The 23096-nt window shown below is 42.1% G+C and overlaps 1 protein-coding gene across 1 annotated transcript in view; it reads right to left on the bottom strand.

The window, feature by feature from the left end:
* Window positions 1–23096, bottom strand: part of MYO1D (myosin ID) — a 177396-nt gene that overhangs the window by 112194 nt on the left and 42106 nt on the right. Inside the window, exons 3-13 of the mRNA XM_019474268.1 lie at window positions 15493–15701; window positions 14547–14640; window positions 13624–13789; window positions 12006–12059; window positions 10972–11067; window positions 9764–9880; window positions 8313–8516; window positions 7088–7233; window positions 6891–7005; window positions 6006–6176; window positions 1101–1171 (exon numbers count right to left, since the gene is read on the bottom strand). Of these exons, the coding sequence (XP_019329813.1) occupies window positions 1101–1171; window positions 6006–6176; window positions 6891–7005; window positions 7088–7233; window positions 8313–8516; window positions 9764–9880; window positions 10972–11067; window positions 12006–12059; window positions 13624–13789; window positions 14547–14640; window positions 15493–15701 (1443 nt within the window). The remainder of the gene's footprint in view (window positions 1–1100; window positions 1172–6005; window positions 6177–6890; window positions 7006–7087; window positions 7234–8312; window positions 8517–9763; window positions 9881–10971; window positions 11068–12005; window positions 12060–13623; window positions 13790–14546; window positions 14641–15492; window positions 15702–23096) is intronic.

Raw genomic sequence — 23096 nt, 5'->3', positions numbered from 1 at the left:
ATTTTTCAGCCACTGGCAAGGCAGAAGATTCCACCACTAATATGGCACCTTGTATTTTCTCCTCCTTGGCAAAATGCTTTGAAATTTCTTTACTGAAAGCGTGGTTAAACATTGGAACAGGCTGCCCAGGGAAGTGGTTGAGTCCCCATCCCTGGAAGTACTTAAAAGACGAGTAGATGAGGCGCTTAGGGACATGGTTTAGTGGGCATGGGGGTGTTGGGTTGACGGTTGGACTCGATGATCTTAGAGGTCTTTTCCAACCTCAGTGATTCTATGATTCTAAGAAATCAGGGATGTCTATCAGCAATCGCTCAGCAAAGACTCCAGAACAAAATCTAGCTGCGCTGAATGGGCTCCAGTATGATCACACTGGTTACCCTTCTAACTTAAAGGTAAATTTAATCCCAAGGTAAAAGAAATCCTAAATTATTTCCTCATTAACTCCCTTGAGGTTCTGCTGGCACGGGGAGTTACACAAATCCCAAACCATTAAATCACCCCAGTGATATTCCAGGCAACAGCTTTCCCAGTGAACAGTTTCTAACATATGGGCATCTTTCACTTCTACTTAATCTTCCTTCATATTACTGTCACATACCATAGACATTTTTGTAGGCTTCAGGTACAGAACACTTTGCAACCTGAACGGGGAAGGCTCCTTGCACTGATACTTATTTCAGTTTAACACTACCCTGTATTTTGAGTCTGCTCAAACTGATTTGAGAATTTAAAGCCAGAGTTATATAATCATACTAAACAGATGTCTAAACCAGGTTTTATTAGCTCACTATAGCTTTCTTGCATAAACAGTGCTGGCTTTTTTTTTTCCCTATCCTTTTTTCTCCCTGAAGCACTGCTCTGCCCTCACCCCCTCTCCCCGTATTCTCCTTTTGTTTCAATTCCAAGTACAAAATCATATTCTGTATAGCAAGTAACCAGCTTAAGATTTAATTGATAAACAACTGCTGCACTCTGTAATTCTGTATGACAGCTATTCTGGTTCATAACAGAAGCAGCATTAAATCAGACTATTGTACTACCTGAAAGCTGGCTAAAAGACAAAAATAGAAGGTGCAACTTTAATTCTGAAAGAAACTTACATCACATCTCCGGCGTAGTGCTTGATTCGAAAGTCTCTGTCAAACTCCAGCGTTTTGTCAGTTGCACAAAGCTAAAATAAATTGACATACATTAAAACATCACCTGTGGACTTTCAAGTTTCATGGAAAAGCAATACGCATTGGAAGTAGAAATGGAAACTACAGTTATTCCACTTTATATATGCATGTGTAGATGTGAAATCCAGTTATAACACCGCTTTATAGTATTTTTTCATGGATGCATTATAAGAACATATATTTGTACAAAATCTAGTTGCAAGAGCCTATAGTTTTACTAAAAAATGGATACTACCTCAAAACCACCATTAAGCAAAAAGAACATTTGTGCATGTAGAGAAACATTGCACCTAAGAGTTAATTGATGACTTTTTTTTTTAAAGTCTTCCTTTATTTTTTTTCCATTGCAATATCCCTCCTCAGCAAAGAGATGAAGCAATCAAAATACGACAGTTACAATAGCAATGCCTGTTCTGTCCCAAATCACTCTAGATCATCTAAGACCCCTCAAACAGCGACCACCCCTGCAGATCCACCCAGGGTGGGCACAGCTCCGACCCTCTGCTCTCAGCTCAGACTTCCCATTACATTCCTTCACTACAACGAAGATGCCAAGTGCCCACGTGGCAGCCGTTCAGTAGCACTGACCATAATACACTCGTCCCTTCAGGAATAACAGAAGCCAAAAAATCCATCAGGCTCAGCTTAATTAAAAAAGATGAACAAGATAAAAACGAGGACTTTTGTTTAAGCCAAAAGGGGCAGGCAGATGAATTAAGTCCTTGCAGGAAGCATGGGCACCATTTAAAAACACCGAGGGCTATGAGCAAATATCTACTATCCACAAAAAGTCTTGGGAAAATGAAAGAGGAAATTAGCATGGTTAAACTGCAGGGCAGGAGAGATTATCAGAAGCAGGAAGAAAATCCTCCAAAAAACTTTACCTGTGTCCAAGAGGAGAAAATAGATTGGCTCAAACTGACAGAATAGTTGGAAATAAAATAAAATAAAATATATATTAAAAAAAAAAAAAATCACAAGAGGAAACCAAAAAGTTTGAGTAAGAAGGTGCACAGAAGGTTACGAAGGTATAAGAAGTCCAGCACAGCAGGAGCAGGAAGCCTCGCTCTGCGGAGCTGATGGATGACCAAGGTATAGAAGGAACCCAGAGAAAATGAAGAAATGAGGCAATACCAGGAAAACAAAGTAATTTTTCTTTTTGCAGCTGTGTTTGCCAGCAAGGGGCTATGGAGGATGTAATGCCTCTTTTCACTGAAAAAACATACATCTCAAACCAACATGTCGATAGAAGAGGTACAAGACAAGCAAAAACATAATGAAATGAAGCAACTGTTGCTACCAGACGGGCCACGGTTGGCTGCACAAGCTTCTCGCTTAAAACTCGTCCAGTACTGGAGAGACTGGAAGGTGGCTTAACATGATGCGAGGGGTTTTTTTAAGGAGTGATTCTCTCTGAACTGTGTGTCTACTGTGCCAATCAGTTGAAATTATTAAAAAAAAGAACAGCAAGCGTATGGATACCGTTGATAGTCTGCTTGGATTTCTATGAGCCTTTTCACAAGGTTCCTCACTAGCAACTCAAAGAATTTAAGCTGCTATGAAAGATAAGAGAAAGGGTCCTCACACAGATAACTGCTGGAAAGATGGGAAACAGGAGTCCTGCGGGGGCCCGTGCTGAGGTCTACACTGTTAACATCATCTTAAATGAGCTATGATCTGACGGTAATAGGAAGGTGATCAGGCTTGTTGGTGGTACTTAATTATTCAGGGAAGTAAAGACAGTGGCTGGCTGTGAAGAACTGCAGGAAGACGTGAGAGGCTAAAGGAACGGCAAGGAGCAGCAAATGAAATTCAACATAAATACAGTGACACACACAGAGAAAAGCCAAAGTTCATAGAAAATGATGGGCCCCAAACTGTCCATTCCCAACCCAACAAGTATCTTAGCCACCCTCCATCTCAAAAAGGACACAGGAGAACTGGAAGAGGCTTGATGAAGGGCAAAAATGATCAACAGTATGGACTGACTGCTACAGGAGGAACGAACTAAGCCTCTTCAGGTTAAGAAAGAAATGCCAGGAGATGATGGCAAACGACATGGACATGATATACCGGAAGACACAGTGAACCGTGTTTTGCTGTTCAAGAACTAGGAGGCACCAGATGTAACCTAAAAGGGAAAAGGGAGAAGGGAGGAAAACAGGAAGGAGGGAGCTCTTCACGTGAGTATCTAAGCTGTGGAATTCTTTGCCAATTTAAAAAAAAAGAAAAAAAACTATTAAGGACACCAGCCCTGATTCAGGAGGTTCCTGGACTGCAGATGACTGGAGACTGGGAGCATACCAAATTATCATTACGCATTTGTCCCATATTCTTTTGTCACTTAGACCTTCACCATTGCCTAGTGTCTTGGAAGATACTACGTCAGGTGGACTAGAATGGACCTTCTCATACTCTTCCCTTCACAATCAGTTTGTCGAGATTGACACTAATGAGAACTTTCCACTATTTGAAGATTTAGGAATTCATAGACTATCACTGCACTTGATCTTTCGAAAGTATAAGATCAATTGAAAAAAATCAGAACTTAAAGAGGTTGAGAAAATGAACCTGTGATGTTGAGAAGTGCTATCAGAATAGTTAGCATGTCTACAGATCTAGATTAGCATTAGACAATTCAGAGAAGGACGACCCATGCTCTAGGAACATAAAATTTTGCCACAAATACTCATAGCGGAAGTATCTGCCAGTATTTTTCCTGGCTTGTTTGGCTTTCACCAGGACAACCAAGCAGACAGCAGCAGATCAGACATGCAGTACACAAACTAGGACACTACTATTTAGGGCACAGCAGCCCCTTCGAGCTTATCCACATGGAGCCAGCGTGCAACATGCTCTACAGAGGAGCAGTGAAGCATTAACTCAGGCTGAAAGATGGGAGCTGTTCCCATAACATAGCACACATGCTTTAACTCTTTAGGAACGGCTTCCATTTATGCTGAACTTCATAGTATCGGGATAGAACTACTGCAGTCTACAAAAGCAAATTATGAAATGACATCAAGTCCTTTGTTTTAATTCAAGCTAGAAGAGGCTGGCTTAGAAAGCTCAGGTTTCCTACAGCAGTTTTAGATGGGACTGAGGAAGGTATCTTAGATACTGGTAAAGGACATCTGCAAAGACGTGAGAAAGAGAAAAAAATAATTATGATGCTGAGAGTTTTATGGGTCAATTTTTTTTCAAGGCTAATTGATTTAAACTAGAAATTAGCAAGCCAGGAAGATACAACATTATTTATAGCAGTATTCCTTGTTTCCCTCCTAGTCTGTGCAAACAGTTTTCTCACAATGCCACCCCCTACTGAGGAATGCTGCAACTGGCAATATTTTCTTTTAATGTTTCCTGTGCTGTGAAGGGAATCCTGAAGGTAAGGATTCCAACAGATTTTTTTTCTTTTTAAATTTTCATTTTATTGCTTCCCATATACTTTATGAAATTCAGTCCTCTTCCCCCCTGTATCAAATTACTACCTGCTCTCTCTGCGATGGAACCACACCACTTTAGCAGACCCAGGACCAAGGACAGAACAGAAGCTGAACTCCTTTCTCTACCAGCTTACATCCATTGACTAGACAGCTCCAGAAACTGGACCACTTCCCACACTACCCCACTGCAGAGGATTTAAGACTCCATCCCCCCAGGCTTCACTATTCACAGTCATTAGTACTACTAAAGGAAGCAATTTGCATTAAAATGTAGAAACCCAGACCAGGCTTCATGAAAATACTCGTTTTCAGGTGAGTTTACTCAGAACATGCTAGGCCTAACTCATCTACTGCTTAAGCAGGTAAGATCTAGGTTAACAGGGAAAGCCAGACTCCCCGTTCCCCCTCCCTCAGCTAGGATGCACGTGGCAGATGAGGTGGCAGGTGCGCTGCAGCTAAAGGGCACTTAAGGAAAGCCACATCTGGGAGGAAAAAGTGGTTATTTTATTTTCATCCTAGCCTCTACCCAAACAAGCCACATCCAGATCCATTGTTTATACTCGGCCTCCCTGGAGGCAGCCTTTAGCACATATCTTGTACAGCCACGCTAATTTTATATTTCTGACCTACATAAAATATTGTACTGGGGTGGGAGGGAGAAGGGGGGAACCAGCATTCTGAACGATGTATTTCAAACAACGTTTCTGAGTAAAGAGACATCAATAAATTAAAGGCCCTTATCTGATTACTCGGTGTGAAAGATTCTCAAATTAATCAGGCTGGTGACCATGTTTTCAATATGCTGCCAAGTGAGGAATAAATAAAGCCTTTTAATTCGTACATTGTACCAAAACCAAAGCAAGTCGAGGGGCCTGGATGATCATAGGTACAATCTGAGATGAACATGCTTTGTAGCCAATGATGATTAAAAAAAACCCCAAAAAACCACCACAGTGCTGTAATAAAGCAGAAGTGTGAATAATTTCACTGTCACTATGTATTAGAGCAGCCTGGGAAGAACGTCACGTGGGTTGAAACTGCGCGTCGATTGGTTACAAATGACATCATGATATGTCAAAGGCACGAGCTCACGCTTCTGTTATGCGCGGAATAAACCCAATCTCACATTGGACATACTGTAGCTCCCTCTGCCGGATACCGGGCCGCCCCAGGCGCGACCTAAACCCAGACCAGACAGCCTGTTCCGTAGTTAGGAGCTGCTGCTGCCGCTCTCAGGCATTTCATTTCACACTCGATGGTAACGACTCCAACCCCAGCCACCCTTCAAGTCTTTTTCCTTATTCTGTTACGCCTAAAAAGAATAGAAAAGGTATCACACAGGCCAGGAAGCAAGTTTTGAGGATAGAGAGGAATACGTTACCTTCCTGCTGGAGAAATGCGCGTGCTTCCCTAGCTTGTTATTAAGAGCCTCGAGGAACATCTCATCTGTAACTTTTCCAACATTCATGCAGGCATCGTCCAGAATGGCAATGATCCCTTTGTGCTGCTGTTCTACCAGGTCGACGATGACCTGGTTGTTGAAGTAATCGATCTGTAAAAAACAAAAAATGGGTATATTTGTGACTTTGGCTAGTGAAAGAGGAGTACCAGCGTTGGCCACTGATGAACAGTACCACGCGCCTGGCAGAGAGAATGGGGCCCACCATTCACAGGAGAAGCAATCAGCTTTCAATACGTTGATCGCTAACTCAAAATTAAGCAGGCTACTCTGCTACCACTACACAGCAGAGAAGGTGATCTTTCAAACACCTCACATAAATCTCGAGAACGCTGCTAAAAATCAACTGCTACAGAATGCACTTTAAAATGTCTTTTAAAATTCATCTGTGCTTAGTCACCACAGTGAAAACTGCGCATCATGTCTTCAGCGTTACGAAAGGAATTTGAACAGGAGAACTCAAGATTTTCATACTTTAATATCTACAACTAGACAAAATACATAAGCTCTCAGAACAGAAACACACAGTGATGTGCGTGGCATCAGAGATGCCACAATATGTTTTAACTCAGACCTGGAGGCACTTATTTTCCCAAACCATGGCAAATATAGAAATGTCATGAGATAAATGGTTAGCTTCTTCCACAGCCTGATTTCCAGACAGCAAGTCTGACAGTACAGCTGGCGTGGACACAGATGTCCTATCGACTTCGACAGGAGCGTACATGTGGAGCAACTTTAGATCTGGGACTTCTGCTGGTATACCGACCTCAAACTGACCGCTCCCTCCCCTGCCAAATCACTCACATGCTTCCAGGGAATTCCCTCTCGCTGGTACTCTTCCTGCTCCTGCTTTAGAACAAGCTGAATAAAGAGCTGCTGTAGCTTTTCATTGCAGTAATTAATGCAAAATTGCTCAAAACTGCAAAAACGTAAGAAAAAAAGGTAATGAGTTTTCTGGGACAGGAGAAGGCAAAGCAATGTGCTTTAACAACGTGGCTCACCTGTTATTGTCAAATATTTCAAAGCCATAGATATCCAGGACGCCAATGACAGTGTTTTTCCCATGTATTGTAGTGTCATAGTTCTTCACTTCAATCACATCATTGATGTGTGTCACAATCCAACAAAAGAGGCGCTCGTATATAGCCTGCCAGGAAACAAATACCGAGGAATTTTGCCTGCGTCTGTCTCAGTTCTTTCTGGTAAATGCAACACATGGTGCTACAAAGCAAATATTCTATGAAAATATTTTTTTTCTTTCTTCCAAAACCCATTTACATGGTCTAAATCCTAGTGAGGTCACTAGGTATAGCGGTTCCCCCAGTTTGATTCCAGTTTGCTTTTCAGCTGCCTAATAACTTCCATACCTGAGAATTATTTAACAATATTGAACAGCAAGTGAGAGTTCAGTTACAGAAACCTAACAACTGAACACAATGGGAGTAAAATACTCCTATTCACCTCTCAAAAAGAAAATGTTCTGTAGGCAGAGCTATCTTCGAAGTCTACATGTTCAAAATGTACTGCGAAGCTGTGCAAACATATAATCTTAGGAAAAAAATTCAAGTTAATAATCAAAGATCTTCATAACTTCATCTGTTCTTCCCTTGTCATTTGATTTCTTAGCAAAGGAAGGACAACTGTCACTCCTTCGGTCATCAGTATCCACCTTTCCAAAAAAAAGATAGCACTTGCGGTTTCCAACCTAGGTTCTGGATATTACTGTTCCACTCTCTACCCTTTGAATTTAACTGCTAATGAAATAAAAAACTCCATTTCCCAAAATATTCACCCCTGTACAATGTATTCCTTTTGCAGATGCCAGCAAGGCAGGCTTGCAGCTCCCTCCCCTCTTCCATGTGCCGCAAGCACTGCTGGTTGTGGTGCATGCTGTGTCACAGCCAGGGAAGGGTAGGGATGGCGCTGCTCTGCAGTCCCCCTATAGAACACAGGAGCGCATACGTTCAGAAATAAATCTGCATGAAGTACAGACTTCCTGTGTCTCAGCAAGCACTACGCTTATTGATCCACCCAGGAATCCTACTGGGACCTGGGCATTGAAAAAAGTGCAGTTCTGAAGGCAATTCAATGTTGAATGCCTTCCTCAGGCATCACCATTCTTTGCCGCACCAAGTACAACTCAACCAAAAGGCAAAAGCAAAAGAAACGCGTCTGAGTTACTGTCACACACAAAACTGGATGCAGAGAAAGGTAATTTAAACTCACTTTTGCAAAGGCATCTCTGCCATAGGTGGCTTCTTGTTCCGTATGTTGTTTGTCAATGACATCCCGACCTGTAGCTACAGTTCGAAACAAAAGAGCCTTCTCTACCATGTCAGATTTTGTTGACAGCAAGTCTGCGATGATCGACACAACCTTGCCATTTTCTATTACAGGCGTATCACCATCCACAGAAAACTTCAAGTTCCCCTGCAATAAGTAGCAAGAAACTACATTTCTCAATCTGTCTTTTATTAATATGAATCAGTACACCCCACGTTCATCCATATGCCACCTGCTATTCAAGTCAGTAAATCTCCTAACACATTAGAAGGGTGGGCCTTGCGTATCCATGTACCCACAAAGCTCCAACATCAGTGGAAGCAGCAAAGCCTGACTCAAAGAAAAGCATTCCTGCTCAGTGTTCAGCTCAGCTTTTGGAAAAAAATTACATCAAACACTTCCAGAGGTTTAATCAACCACTGTCTCAAGATTCAGAGTCTAGCGATGGGAAATTCCATGAAGTACACAAATGCTGGATGTAGCATTTCATCGCCACAAAAACGCTAGGCTGCAGTTCTTACTGTAATGCTGTCGCCCACAAAGGTAACGTGAATATTCTGGGGAAGCTGACAAGTCAGCACTGCTAATAGCACTGGACTGGCAGCGCACGACCACAACAGCTTTGTCACTGAGCATCTGCAGTGCCAGGATTAAGAAGCAATACCGCTGCATTATTTGCAGGAGTGGTCTCACACCCTATCTGCATGGCCTAACTCTGCCTCCATTCCCTTCCCCAGCACTGGGGCACAACTACTCCAAGGAGGAGAAAAAAAACTGGAAAAAAGCTACTGTTTTCTTTGCTGCCTTCCTCCTGCCCACCTGCGGTGCCTCTCTCCTCAAGGAAACATAAGATCCGAGGTACAAGGACACTGTGCAGGGGAGTGTGGGTCCCAGGAGAATACGGGTGAAGGAAGGATTTCCTTAGCACCAGAATACAGAGAATTAAGAGGTCTCCTGTATCTGGCTGTGCTCAAGCCTCCACCATGAAGTGAAGTACCATCCCTCCAGTGAAATCACAGTGGTGATGGTGAGCGTGAGGGTAAAAGGGGACAAAAGGATAGCGAGGCGAGAGCTCCCTACCCCTTCACTGCCAAACCCAAACAATTCCTTCAGTTCCTTTTCAGAACATTAACGGCTCCTGGTACTTCATGGTATGTCTGGTTTGGGATCTTGAATATGCAGGAATAAATGTGATCTTCCATGATTACTGCAGTGTCCTATTTCATCAAGGAATTTCACTCGCCACTGGACGTTGTAAACTGTATACACTTTTCCAGCCAACAGATCTTGCAACTGCCTCTGCAGCAAGAAAATTAGAGCTGCTGGAAGTACAAGTATACTGCTTGACCCCTCCTGAAGAACAGCCTACTCATATCTGTGGGCAGAGAGCTTACCAAGTGAAGAATGGTTGCCACAATTTTGTAGACAGTCTGAATCTCCTCTTGCTTGAAGCCTATCACTTTCATGGCATCAGCTACTGCTTTGAACTCTGCACCATCATTGATGGAACACTGAGGGGAAAGAGATGTTTGGGACATGAGGGGCTTAATGGAAGTCAACTGTGAGAAAGCAAAGATTTTGCAAGCCCATGGGAAACAGATACGTACTTTGTATTTTTCAGATGCAAGACACTGTCATGAGATTTCTCAACTTATTCTAACGCCATACAGTATGCTTGTACGCTGAACCCCGCATTGGACACACATGTTGTACTAGCGGCAATGAGATACAGAAATCCATCACGGCACGATTAAATAGCTCAGTACTTTCCCAATGGAATTTATTGTGAAAGAGTAGAAGCAACTCATAAAAAAATCAGAACAACAGCTACAAGTAGTGCAGTCACAGACCCTCTGAGTAGAAGCTGCAGAGCACCAGCAGTAAATTTCTGGCCACCATCTTTCTCAAGATGAGTCTCTGCCTGCCTCCCCTCCCGATCAACCTGGGTTTGTTTTCACTGCAGATTTCTAGAGAAACTGATAAAGGCGTCTGAGAAGGTCTGTGGGTTTGTTTGCCAAAGAGCATCTCAAGAAAGCAATTAGGAAATCAGGGAGCCTTTTGTCTGGACCCTGCTTCAGAGGGACAACACGAGGGACAACTCCAGACGTATTTAAAGTGTTCAGGATCTTGTTGTCCTAAAAACTTCATGGGTTTGTTCACCTTCTTTCCTGCTCAGAGGCCCCCTTGAGGTTAAGTCGGATATGAAGAATGAATGCTTCAGTAACTTAAATGCTCCTACTGTAAAAAAATGAGTCCTTATGGCTTTTTGGTCCAGAAAGCAGCTTCAGTTACCCATTAGGAAGCATGAAAAGTCTGTCACTGGTAACGGGTCAAATATCTATGCCTGCTTTCATTAAGAAAGGTGATGTCTCTCCTACGACATTTGATTGTTTTTTATAAGCAGACACAAACGTAGTAGGCACAAGTACACATACGTTTGTCTTCTAGGGCCAGAAACTCCATTAGAAATAGCACATTGGTGTCACCTTTCCATATTCATCCCGTAAATATTGGTCTCAGCTTCTGCTAGCTCAGCAGTACTTTAAGTACTTCAAGAAGCATTTACAATTTTAAGACAAGTTACCTCTAACAACACCCTCACCTTTATCTGTGCTCCAGGACAGATATAGCTGTATGCAGATGCATCCTTCTGAAGATGTAGAGAACGTAACATCTGGTCAGAACCCCCCTGGAGGAGCTGTACAAAGAGTATTTTAAGAAACGGTGAATGAAAAGAATAAAATCCTTCCTTCTTCTGTTTTTTATTCATCTGCTTGACAAGCAAAATCATAAAAACATTAAATTACTGCTACAGAAGAATCAGCTAGAGTATCTGGAGTCAAACATGCAAAATACACAGTCTGCACCGTTGCAGGGCTCTGACCACCAGAAAGACGTTACCTAAATGACTGTCCTTTTGAGTGACACAACTGTTTAGAAAACAAGCCTGAACCTCTTCACAGACCAGACATGTTTATATCTGTGACACGCCACAGATGTGTCCTGGCAAGCACATTTACCTTCTCTGCTATACACAGAGACTTTCCAATACGGAAATGACATGTTCATGAGAAAGGTGCTAACATGCCATCATGGAGTACTGAACAAGTGGGGGGGAAAAAAAAACCAAAACCACCTACGTTTCCCTCACCACAAAACTGAGAATAAAGGTTATGCTACTAAGCCGACCATTTCCCCCAAAGGATGCACAAGGGAACAACCACACAACATGGAAGACATTAAAAAGAACCCAAAGGAGAAAAAGAAAGTCAGCTTGGTGTCATAAAATTACTTCCACATGGACTAAAGGCCTCAAGAGAAAATAGAGGGATTAGACTTATTACAAATAAAACAGTGAGTCAAAGTCCAATATTCTACCATATTTGTTTAGTTAGCCTCCTTTTAAGTTTACAAATGTGTTAATATGGGACTGGAGGATAGAAAAAAATAAATCTTCCCATGCTCCTTCCCCAGACCAGGCCTCTTCAAAGAAGCTCAAGAACCTAAGATCACCCAAGACGCAACAACAAGGGAACACTTTGCAAAACACACGAGAGGGTGAAAGCATTAAATATTTTGCCTACCGTGTCTGGGAAACTTGAGAAAAGTCATTTGTTTCAGCAACCGAATACAAACCTGGTAAAAAGAATGAAAGCTTCGTTCTCCCGGCTGTTGCACAATCACACGAGACTGTGGGGAAACAAAACACAAAGATAGGTATTTCTGGATGCGGACGGCCTGCTTCCCCAGCACCTCCCCTTAGACACCGACACGTCGGTTCGCCACTGCTAGGACACCTCCAAACTAATCTTATCTTACAGTAAGTCTGTTATGAACATTATTAGCTAGAGGCGACCATGGGGTTTGAAGTCTATAATCAAAAAGACCAGCTTGTGTAACAGCTGCAACGTCCTACTCCCAACCAGGAATCCCACGTGGCAACTACAGAATTGCTTTCATGGAAGAGTCAAATAAAACACGATTTTAGTTTGAGTTATTTAATTGCTGGAAATGAAAACAGGACCGTATGACTACGAAAAAATGATCCACAGGCCACAGTTCGGGCTGTTCGGTAACCACTTCTACAACCCCAGGACAGGCTGACCAACAGCACCCAGCCGCTGCACGGGAGAACGCTCCGCTCTAACACAAGGCCATTGTTTTAGGGAGCAAGCGACAGCTCCATCGTCAGAGTGCTCATTCCAAATCAGCGTAAAACAGCACCAAAAAAAAAAAAAATTGTTAAAAGCAGCAGAAATTCAGTCAACAAGCAACATATCCTTGTTTTACGCTACAAGTTTGAACTATGGAGAGTGACAGACGTGTTCCTGCTGCAGTGCAAAGTCACTGTCTGTTAACTGTTTGTGTTTGGGCCAGAACCTCAACTGCTTTCAAAATGGAAACAAATTTAACTTGGTAGAAGTCAAGAATATGAAATAAATGATCAGGATTTAAGTCACTGCAGCTGCAGCCCCACCCCTTTTTTGCATGAAAGTATCACATGTTAAATGTTTGGTTTTGTTGCTTTGTTTTTTAAAATAAAGTGTTTATTCTGAAAATAGACTTCAGGGAAATAATGGGAAAAGTAAAAAAACACAAACAAAAAAGCACGTTAGCTGATGTGGTCAAACATATAAATTAAAGCCAGACATGTGTCTCACACATAACGAGAACTGTTAATAGATCAAGCCCAGTTTCCCTACAGTTTTACATATTCCAATGTTTTCAGCCACCACTTAATGACATGAAAAAAATAATTATGCTTAGGATCACTTGGAATATATAAAACCAAAGCTACTAAAAGATCACACAAGGCTGTGGGATTATTCCACAATAACACTTCTCACGCATACCATTGCTACTTACGGACCTAGATATCTTCTCCTTTTATTCACCAGTGAGATCTCAATGCAGGAACTTACAAAGAAGGAGCGCTGCAGACGTTAAATTAATCTCAGCTTTTATTCTGTATACAAAGTACATACACCTATATGCTGATAAGCTTTTGAGGAACACTAGTCCCTTATGTGGCGAGCTCTGAAAGCAGCGTCGTTAAATTAACAGGGCAGTGCCAGTGCTTCAGCAGCATTTCAGTTACTTATACTCACTTTTGAAGAAAAATTAAGCCCTAGATTTAACGAGATTCTATGCCCTCATAACGTCACATTTGAAAGGAAAACTTTCTAATGGCAAAGCGCGTATTACAAAAGTAACTACACAAAAGCCTCTAACCCTAAAAGCGAGCGTGGCTTACCTTTTCTAGTAAGTAATTATTGATATGCCCACCTATTGGGTCTCCTTTAAAATCAAAGTTGATATCCATATATTTTCCAAACCTGCTGGAATTGTCATTACGGTTTGTTTTGGCGTTGCCAAAGGCCTCTAACACACAGTTGGATTTCAGCAGGATGTTCTTCACTCTGTAGTACAGACAAATGGAAAAGAGAACAGGTTAAGTCCAGACTTATATACTCAAACCATGGAATTTTTTTTTCGCAGGTGTTTCTCGAGAAGAATTTAGTAACAGCAGAGATGCTCTTTGATGACATGTTTGGGCAGATGTGTATGACATTAGCAATCCCATGGGAAATCAGCTGGGAGCTTTCGGTAACGTTCCTTACAGCCGAACAAATGGGAACCAAAGACCAGGTCCTCCCACAAAAATAGCGTCAAAAAATCAGTTCCTTTATATATGTAAGTTTTGAAATCAATTTCTTGAACTCTTTTGCAAGTAATTTTCAAAATCTTTGTCGGGGTAGCTACTAAGTCTGTTCCAGCAGAAAGCCACATTCTTTGCTCAAAAACTTTCACTCTAAGGCTGACAGGCACATTTTTGCAATTCAGGAGTATGCAAGCCTGAAAGGTCACGGAATATGCTCCTTGCACTCAACATGCTATTCTAACGTACACATATTTCAGGCAATTTGCCACAGGACACATGATTTCTAGACACTGTTTTTATTTTGAAAGTTTGAAGGCTTGAGTTTTTCCTATGTGAATTTAGCAATCAATATTGCAAAATTCCAGAGTAAGAGAGTATCTGAAGAAGTTAGGTAAATGCTGTAAAATCAGCATGCAATTAGTACAAGAGACCATCTAATAACATGGTGCTACACAGTCCACAGAGAGAGATCCAGAAACAACACGATTTCACTTATTTTTCTGCAAAGCCCTCACCTTTCCACCTCCGCTCTCTGACCGGGGTTGGTAATGGCTGCTATGTACTGCATAATGTATTTACTGGCCTCGGTTTTCCCAGCCCCACTTTCACCTGCAGGCATAAATACAAAGATGACACAACAGATCAAAAAAAGCAAAGCAAATCACTGAGCAGTATATCTTAATTCTAACCCGACAGTGTTCGGGTTTTTCATTATTGTTTTTTTAAAGCAATCTTATTTGTGTGCACTTTGACCATTTTCTAAATATAGCCACAGCCCTGCCGGGCTGTTGCTGCTAGGCTGACTTAGAAGCAGTTATGATGTAAGACTTCACAGGTCGGTAAAAGGCCTGGCACCCCGAGGATCAAAAGGAATATTGTTAGAGGAGAAAGACTGGCATGCAGAGGCTTGGCTAGCAGCAGTGCCGGGAACTGCAATACAAGAGGCTACTGTTCCGCACACCATCTCGGGTCTCTCACTTTTCAGAGCTGCTAAAGCACGGGAACATCAAGGAAACGAAGTGCCAGGATCCAGATAGTGACCATTCATGGTACAAGCCCTGCTCCCACTGTCAGAGCCACGACAAGCAATCAGTCCAGCCGTCGAAACAGAGAACAAAACATCGGCCAGTCATCCAAGGGACAAAAATCAGCAGTTCTCTAAAGAGAGACAGGAACCCTGTTCTCACTGATCCGCATTCACACAGGCAGAGCAAGCAGAGGACTCGTGTTCAAGTTATCACTTTGCATGCACAGATTAAGCTAATGACTGACACCAGCTCTTGAATTAGATAAGAAATAATTGTTAAGGTCTCCACACACAGATTCAAATGCAAATAAGCAGTTCTAAGATTAATGAAGTTTTCTTTTATAAAATGCTGTCATTAGCCAAATCATTATTCTTCTGCCTAGAACTTCACAAAGATCAAGTGTTCATCACGATGAAAAGCTCTTTCAGCTTACCTGATATTACAATACAGGTGTCTTTTGATCGCCTCTTCATTGCTTTGTAAGCAGCGTCAGCAATTGCAAAGAGGTGAGGAGGCCTCTCGTATAATTCCCTTCCTTTGTACTGCTCAATCATGTCACGCCCGTAGATGTTCAAGTTTTTGTAAGGATTCATGGAAACAACCACCTCGCCAATAAACGTATAAATCCGTCCTTTTTCAAACCTACCCAGGATGAGACAAAAGGGAGAAAGGGAATTAGTCAAACGTAGAGATTAGGAATATGTCTTCCAAGCAAGTTGCCCTTTTCATCAGGTGAACTCTTCAATCCATCATCGTACTGAAAAATTATACTAAAACATTGGCTACGGACATTATCTGACCAGCGTGGCCCGGATGGCGTGTTAGCATATTGCGTAGAGACTGATGTTACAAGGACTAAGAGCTAGGGCTAGCTTTGAATCCTTCCACCTACAAAGGAAATTTCTACTGCTATTTCACTTACAGATGCATGACCAAGCAGATTACTGAGGTACAATCACTGACTATATTTCTGAGTATAGCAAACTTTTGCTTTGCCGATGCAATCAAGCCAGCCTTCTGCATATTCAGGTATTTCTGTTGCCATTAACATGCTGCCAGAAACAAATGTTTCTAAGAAATTCTTTAGCAGGATTTAAGTTAATATAATTTACTGTTTCTACAACTGACAATAAGTAAACATGAGTGTGTGATGAGTTTATAGTCTGCTTCATAAAGGGGATTTAAAGGCAAATTCTTTTTTCACATTCTACAGTTGTCCGTAGCCCAGCTCAGGCCAGAGAAGCAGAAGTTTTGAAGCCACTCACTTAGAGGTCTAATCACATTTGCAAGAAAGCAAACAGAGGTACAAGCCAAGAAGCAAATTACAGCCTTTCAGCTCTAGCAATTAGCTTCCACTCCATCCTTTTCGCTAGAAGGCACTTTGATACCGTCACTGCTGCCAAACCAGAAGTGAAAGCTTTTCAAGAACGTGTGAAAACAACCCTAAACTACACCTTTCCTAAACCCGACCTGGTCCTTAGTATTCCTTCTGCAAACAAGACAGAAAATAACTTGACGTTTGTTTAAAAAAAAAAAAAGGAAAAAATGGGAAGAGAGAAGCAGGTAAGGGGCTGATCTTGTAATGAGGGACCTGCAGACTGTGGTTTAACATTAACCACGCCATTTATAATAGCCCACACAATATTCACCTTCTCTACTTTCAGCCACTCATTCCAGTTTCCCCTTGGAGATTTTTCTCTCCTGTGAGTTATGCCAATTCAGCTCTTCACATGGCTGTGGTCTAAACTGGACCTGCGAAATGAAGTGCACACAAAAAAAAAAAAAAAAAAGAAAAAAGTGTTTAAGTTAGAAGATGCTTCCAAAGAAATTCACATTTTATCGAAAGTTATCTAACAGAAGAGTGCAAAAGGAATTTCGGATTAACAGCTGAAGAATTCATACAGCATTTGCTTCTCAGGAGGAGAAAGGATGACAGCAGATTTAGAGATCAACATGTGAACTATGGCATTTCTACCATTAAATACCTGTCCGCACCCTGTATTTAAACCTTACAACATTAGATGGCACCATAACACCTCTATAGAGTACAAGGATTTCCTAACTCTTGATGGACTACAGCACAAATTCTAGCATTACTTTATTGAATTTATTACCACCCCCATGTGGTGACAGGCTTGACATCTTCTATTGTTCATTTGAGAATTTTCTGCAGCTTCTTGGCAGTGTTAGTTTTTAGCAGGTGTAATAAAACTCAAGAACTATAATCTAGCAACCAGCATTCCACTTTCTAAAAGTGATTTTGTCTCTAATTCCAGCTTCCTCCAGAAATACTTCCCTAAAAAGACACAAGAATTGCAAAACACCTTTTTGTTCCTGCGTTCAGTTTTAACTGAAGGTAGTCCTGATATGCATTTCCCAAAACATTGGTGAGCTTAAAATGCAAAGATATTTTATATTTTAGAGATACATGCTGTTTGAAAGCTACCAAAAATGTTTTAGAAAAGATAAGGCCATGATAATTAGCAATGCCAACCGCAGCTCAGCAGCTAACTATCGCCACAAAAATGATGGGTGATGCACAGGCAACAACACTAAGCAACTGGCACGCGAGTCTGGGATGACATACAGAATCACAGCCTAATTCTTAAGACAGCCTTAGGTACACAGGAAGCCTCACACGCTCAGTCCTTGACATTTGCCATCCCTTAATTTTAGTTCTTTGAAGTACAAAGCAGCTGGGAATCGTGGTATTTGGAAGATACCAAACAGGCAGAAGACACACGTGAGCGCAAAGACATGGATACCAGGCTGCTCGTCTCCTGCCCTCTCAGGAGCACGTGAGGGGCTCTACATATACATAGGAGAGCTTAAGAAAAACCGAACACACACAACACTGTTTCTACTATGGAGATCAAATCACACTGGGACATACATATATATGTAATGGAAACCATTACAAGAACATCCAAATCAGCAGAATCCTTCCCATCTTTTTGGAGATGGGCCATCCAAAAAAGGCAAGCTGCCCAGTGGACAACATACAGACTGCTCTCCAAAAGTCGCTGCACAGCAGGCACATAACCACCGCTGAAGGCACTATGACTGATAAAAATAAAGATACAGCAGTTTCTGGATGAGGTTTTAAGCCCCACCGTACTGCCAGACGCATGGCCGCAGGGCTCACGGTCGGCACAGAGAGGTTAAGGGGGTTTGTTTTAGCCGCTGAGAAGAAAGGAGAAAAAAACGGACATCCCTACTGAAGCGTGGTGCCCAGTCACCATCAGAGTACCCAATACTCTGACCTCCTCCTTAAGTAATGAATTATGTAAACTTCCAGTAGCAGAGCACAGTTTAAGTTTCCTCCCTCGACAGTTCAGTGTCCCCGCCTGCCTCGTAAGCAGAACCTACAGATTTGCCTCTGCCAGCCTGCCCCGCCGCCGGCCGCCCCGAGCACACCGCTCCGGAGAGCCCCCTCGACCAGGGCACAGCTCGGCTTTGGAGGCGTCCCAGCTGTGACACTGACACATACAGCAGTTTGCCACACTGCCTGCTTGCTTCCCCGACAGCTCCGGGCTTAGACAACAGATCTCACATTTGGCCTCCAAGTCAAGTTTTAAGAGGTTTTACTAGATTCTGACGAGTTGTGTCTTCAATCTCTGTGACAAAAGGCAGATGGAGACGAGGGAGAAGGATCCATCTCCGGGCTTGACAAAGGGGCATCTCTCAAGCTTGGCTTTAAGGATACGGAGTTTTGAACAACTGACATCCCCGTTTACCTCTCTGTTCGTTTTTCTTTACTTCTTAGCATCGGAGTTAAAATTCCAGAGCTGTGCTTCGATGTTCCTAAAAAGAGCCGTTGCTCCTCACCCCTCCTTGCTGATAAAGCCTCTTTTCATCAGACAGCGCAGCTCAGCACAGCAGCAGGCCAAGAACAGCAGTGGCTGTTTTCCTAGCTGCATTGCTTCGGTGTGAGAGTCTTGATTTTCCTTGCCCAAGAAGAGCTCATGAAAACTTAAGAAAACAACCAACGACGGCAGTCCAAACTGGGAGGTACAAGTTGTGTTAAATTCGCTATTTTTCTGCAAGACAAGGTCGCAAAACCAGACGATGAAGCCATCCGGTGCTTTTCAGAAAGGCTCATCAATCGGGGCATGCGCTCCATCAGGGGAAAGCTCATCAACACAGAGGATGGTGTAATCATTTCAGTACCGAGCGTATAACACGTAGGAGTGGGTTTTTATTAAAAGCAATCTACAGCACACTTGATAAAAGGAACCCCTGTACCTGCTCCTGGGGGTCGACACCCCCACGGTCAAACCTCCATTTGTACCACGAAAATCACATAATCTTGTGCTGCAACTTTGAGGAGAAAAGGCTTCCCCGTAGTGATGCTATTTGAATAATTTCTGTATCGCTGTCTTCTGAATTTTCCACTTACTACTTTGGCATCTGAAATCTAGTTCAGCAGCCAAAAAGAAAGTCACAGTATTTAATCCTTGTGTGTTATTTTGATGAAGAACATCAGCTCTTTCATGAGAAGTTTTTATACTAGTTTTTATTACCTTGTTAAAACATGGATTGATAGTGAGAAAATATAAACCAGTAGGTCACAGAATATAAATCACTTCAAGGGATAGAAATGGTTGTCTAGAAAAGACGACTGCCAAGTCTTTGTTTTGTAGTTTTTATTTTTAGGGAGTTGGGAAAAAAAATACATCCTCAAGTCCAGACATCCTATGTTCATATCCAATTGCCACTGGAAAATACACTGCAGAAATCAGAAAACTGAAGCAGAAGTCTTCGCCACCAGAGAGCACTCACATTTAGGATTTTTCCCACCTGACAAACTCTCCAGTCAAAAATAAAACTGTTCTTACCGAGGAAATGATGCAACTTCAAATGCACTCAGTACAAATAAAGAAAAGAGTTAGCTGGCAAGACTTGGAACCCATACTCCAAAACAACATCTGCAGAACGCAGACCGTTAAACAAAGGCACCCTACCATGCAATCTCCACTCCAAATGCTGCAATTCAAATTATAAAGGGAATTTCTAATTAATCATTTACACGGGTAACTCCTCTGTACTGAAAGATAAACAGAAACTTGTCGGGACCACAGACAGCAGGCAGCACTCTGCAGGCTTATCGCTATTTCTAGAATTCAGCACACTTTCTGAGATAACCTGTGCCAGCTACCAGGGGATCAGTTTGCAGTGAGATCACAGGCTGGGCTTCGCTGGGGTGTGAAACGGCTCCTCAGAAACTCATTTTGCCAGTCTTTCCCTCCATCTGTCTAGTATCTGAGGAGCAGAGCAATTGCTGGAAAAATCTTGTCAAGTCACCCGTCGTCTCATTTTCTGTTACTTTTAAGAGAGCTGAAGCGTAGCTATTGGTATTTTGGATCATTTTCTCCTGGGAAAAGACCTTCTCTCATCTGGAACTACTCCTTTCTCACCATTGATCACAGATTGACATCACATTCTGTTTTACATGCACGCAAACACACTAAAGCCTTCCCACGTTAGCGGGCGCTCAGTGAACCTCCTTGGTCCCACCTTCCTGCTCCCTGATGCTACACAGATGCTCCAGAAACAGAACGTCTTCACGACAAGAAGTCACAACACAGCCATCAACTGAAGAGGGACTTTCAGATTAACTGTACAGCAGTGGCTTAAAGTAAAGGAAATGTTAACAAAAAAGGCAAAAGCAAATAATTCAGGACAGATACAGGAGTGCTACAGATGCATCAGCCTGCGCTAGATAGTCAACAGCTGTCCTAGTACCACTGAAGGTTAAAAGAATAAAAGCTGATGGTTTCAAACGACTATCCATTTCCAACTTACTCATTAACTCCAAAGCACAAATCAAACTGAAATATTTAGTATGAGCATACTTTTTGCCTTCCTTCCTCCTTTGTGCATGGGAAGAATGATCTAGCAGCTGCACACCTCTGGCATGCAGAAGAGGGACAATTCCTTTTCCTGCTGCAAACACCCCGTGTGATTTGGGTTATTCCCCCAAAGGGGGTCACAGTTCTTAGTTCTCACCAAATACAGACATTAAAAATCCATTACTGCAGGCGTTGACTCCATTCTCGTTGCAAACCTGCATGAAAACATCAATTAAAACTCATGTTCATGAAGAGACGTACACGGATAGTAAAGGATGGGCCTTTGGGATGTTTTCACTAAGGAAGGGAATTTGAGTAGACTTGTGGCAGTGAAATTGTATTTACCTGTCTTTAAATGCAAGAATGTATAGCCAGCTGCACTGACACAAAGGAACAACTATTCTTCTCGTGCTTTGGGAAGATGACTTTGCTTAAGCACACTTCACCCTGTGTGTGTCAGACAATTGTGCCTTTTATATGTGACACCACGTCTCTCTACTGAGTATTCGGTGCTACTTAAAGACTTTATTTTAGGTAAATCTCGAAATAAACTCAGCTGTCAAGCAGGAAAGAATGACTTTCAAGTCTTTCAGTAAATTGCTCATAAACTGTATTATAGCAAATCATCCTCATCACAAGACAACTCAGATAAACAGGATTTGCGCTGGCAGAAGCATAGCTAAAATATTCTTGCTGCTCTTGGAAAAACAGACCAAAAAACTGTCCAGTCAGTATTACCTCCCTGCGCTAGGAAAACAATCCAAGCCTGTCACGATTCTGAATATGCACATCTACAACGTTTTGATCCATCCTGAGCGCCAGAAAAACTGGAATTTAAGTTCATTTAACGTGCAGGTGAAATTTTTGCTTGCAGTTGTCCTGCATGGAGTCAGTTTTCAGATGTTGCCAATTTAACAAAATAGGAAATGCCATTCAGCGCGCGTTCTGCACCACTCCTTTCCTGTACCGAGGGAGCAGAAAGGGCAGGGTGAGGAATACTTCATTCATCTGCAATTTTCACAGTCAGCTTTGGAAATAAGGTTAAAAGAGTCCTTTGTAATGATGTAATTTTTTTCAAAAGAAAATAGTAAACTACGAGTGACTGGTGCCGTATCTTCCCCAACAAACCAACATTCAAGCAAACTGACTGTAATTTGACAAGGCTGATTCAGCTCCAACGCAGCTGACCCTTGAGTCATCTATACGGCTTTGCAAACCCACTAGGTAAGGTCAGGGGAAAGGCAAATGGAAGATGGATGCTAATCTAGCTCTAATGAACACTGAATAAAGGCTAGAAGTATGACATGTAGCTGGCTAGCTAGAAACTGGAATAGTATTAAAATCCCTCTCCTTAAACATGAAGTTAAAGTACTAACCTTGCACTGAAAAAATGCCAAGCCACTAAACATAGGAGTCACTGAACTTTCATTTCTATTTGCGTCAGGCAGACCGAGCTGTCTCTCCTACGGCAGAGAAGCACTGCGTACTCTTTCTGCATTTCTAGAAGCATAGCAGAAGGCGCAAGCAGACTTGAAATAGATAATGAGACAAAAGGAAGTGCTTTGAAAAGTTTCTAGCGACGACATAATGCTTTGTGGTTTTATTCCAATCCACACATGAGAAAGTTGCTATAAAGCACAGGTAGAAGAAAGAAGCTTGCTCCTGATTTCTCTGCGTTGAGCAGTAAAGCACACTCCCACTTTCCATGTGAAAAATCCATAGTAAAATCCTAATGCAGTAATCACATTACTCTGCTTTGAGCAGGAAACGGCCTTGAACGACCTCCTGAGGCTGAATTATCCTACGATCCTATAGCTAACCAGGAAAGAGTAGAACAGGCTTGGGATACAAACGAACAAGAGACTGCCATCTACCCATAATCTCTAACTTTTTAATCTGTCAAATAAAAGCACATAATCTATAAAGGGATAGTAAAAGAAAAAGAAAGTTCAAAAGTCAGGTAGGTTCTTCTATCTGCTCCCATCACACGTGAAGTCAGCTGGAGCACGTGTGCAGAAGAGCCTAGAGCTTGTCTTGTAAGAGAACTGACTTAAATGTGTAAGACTCATAAAACTACTGAGGACTAGGAAAGGTGGAAGCAATCACTATAAATACATCGGTAGATGAATATCATCTTGTGAAGTAGCCAGAAGAACTAATTAAAGAAAAAACTACAAAGGCCCGT

Source organism: Aptenodytes forsteri, unplaced genomic scaffold (genome assembly GCF_000699145.1).
Source record: "Aptenodytes forsteri isolate BGI_AS27 unplaced genomic scaffold, ASM69914v1 Scaffold249, whole genome shotgun sequence".
Classification (NCBI taxonomy): domain Eukaryota; kingdom Metazoa; phylum Chordata; class Aves; order Sphenisciformes; family Spheniscidae; genus Aptenodytes; species Aptenodytes forsteri.
The sequence above is the reverse complement of the archived record's forward strand: the minus strand, read 5'-3'. Positions and strand labels throughout refer to the sequence as shown.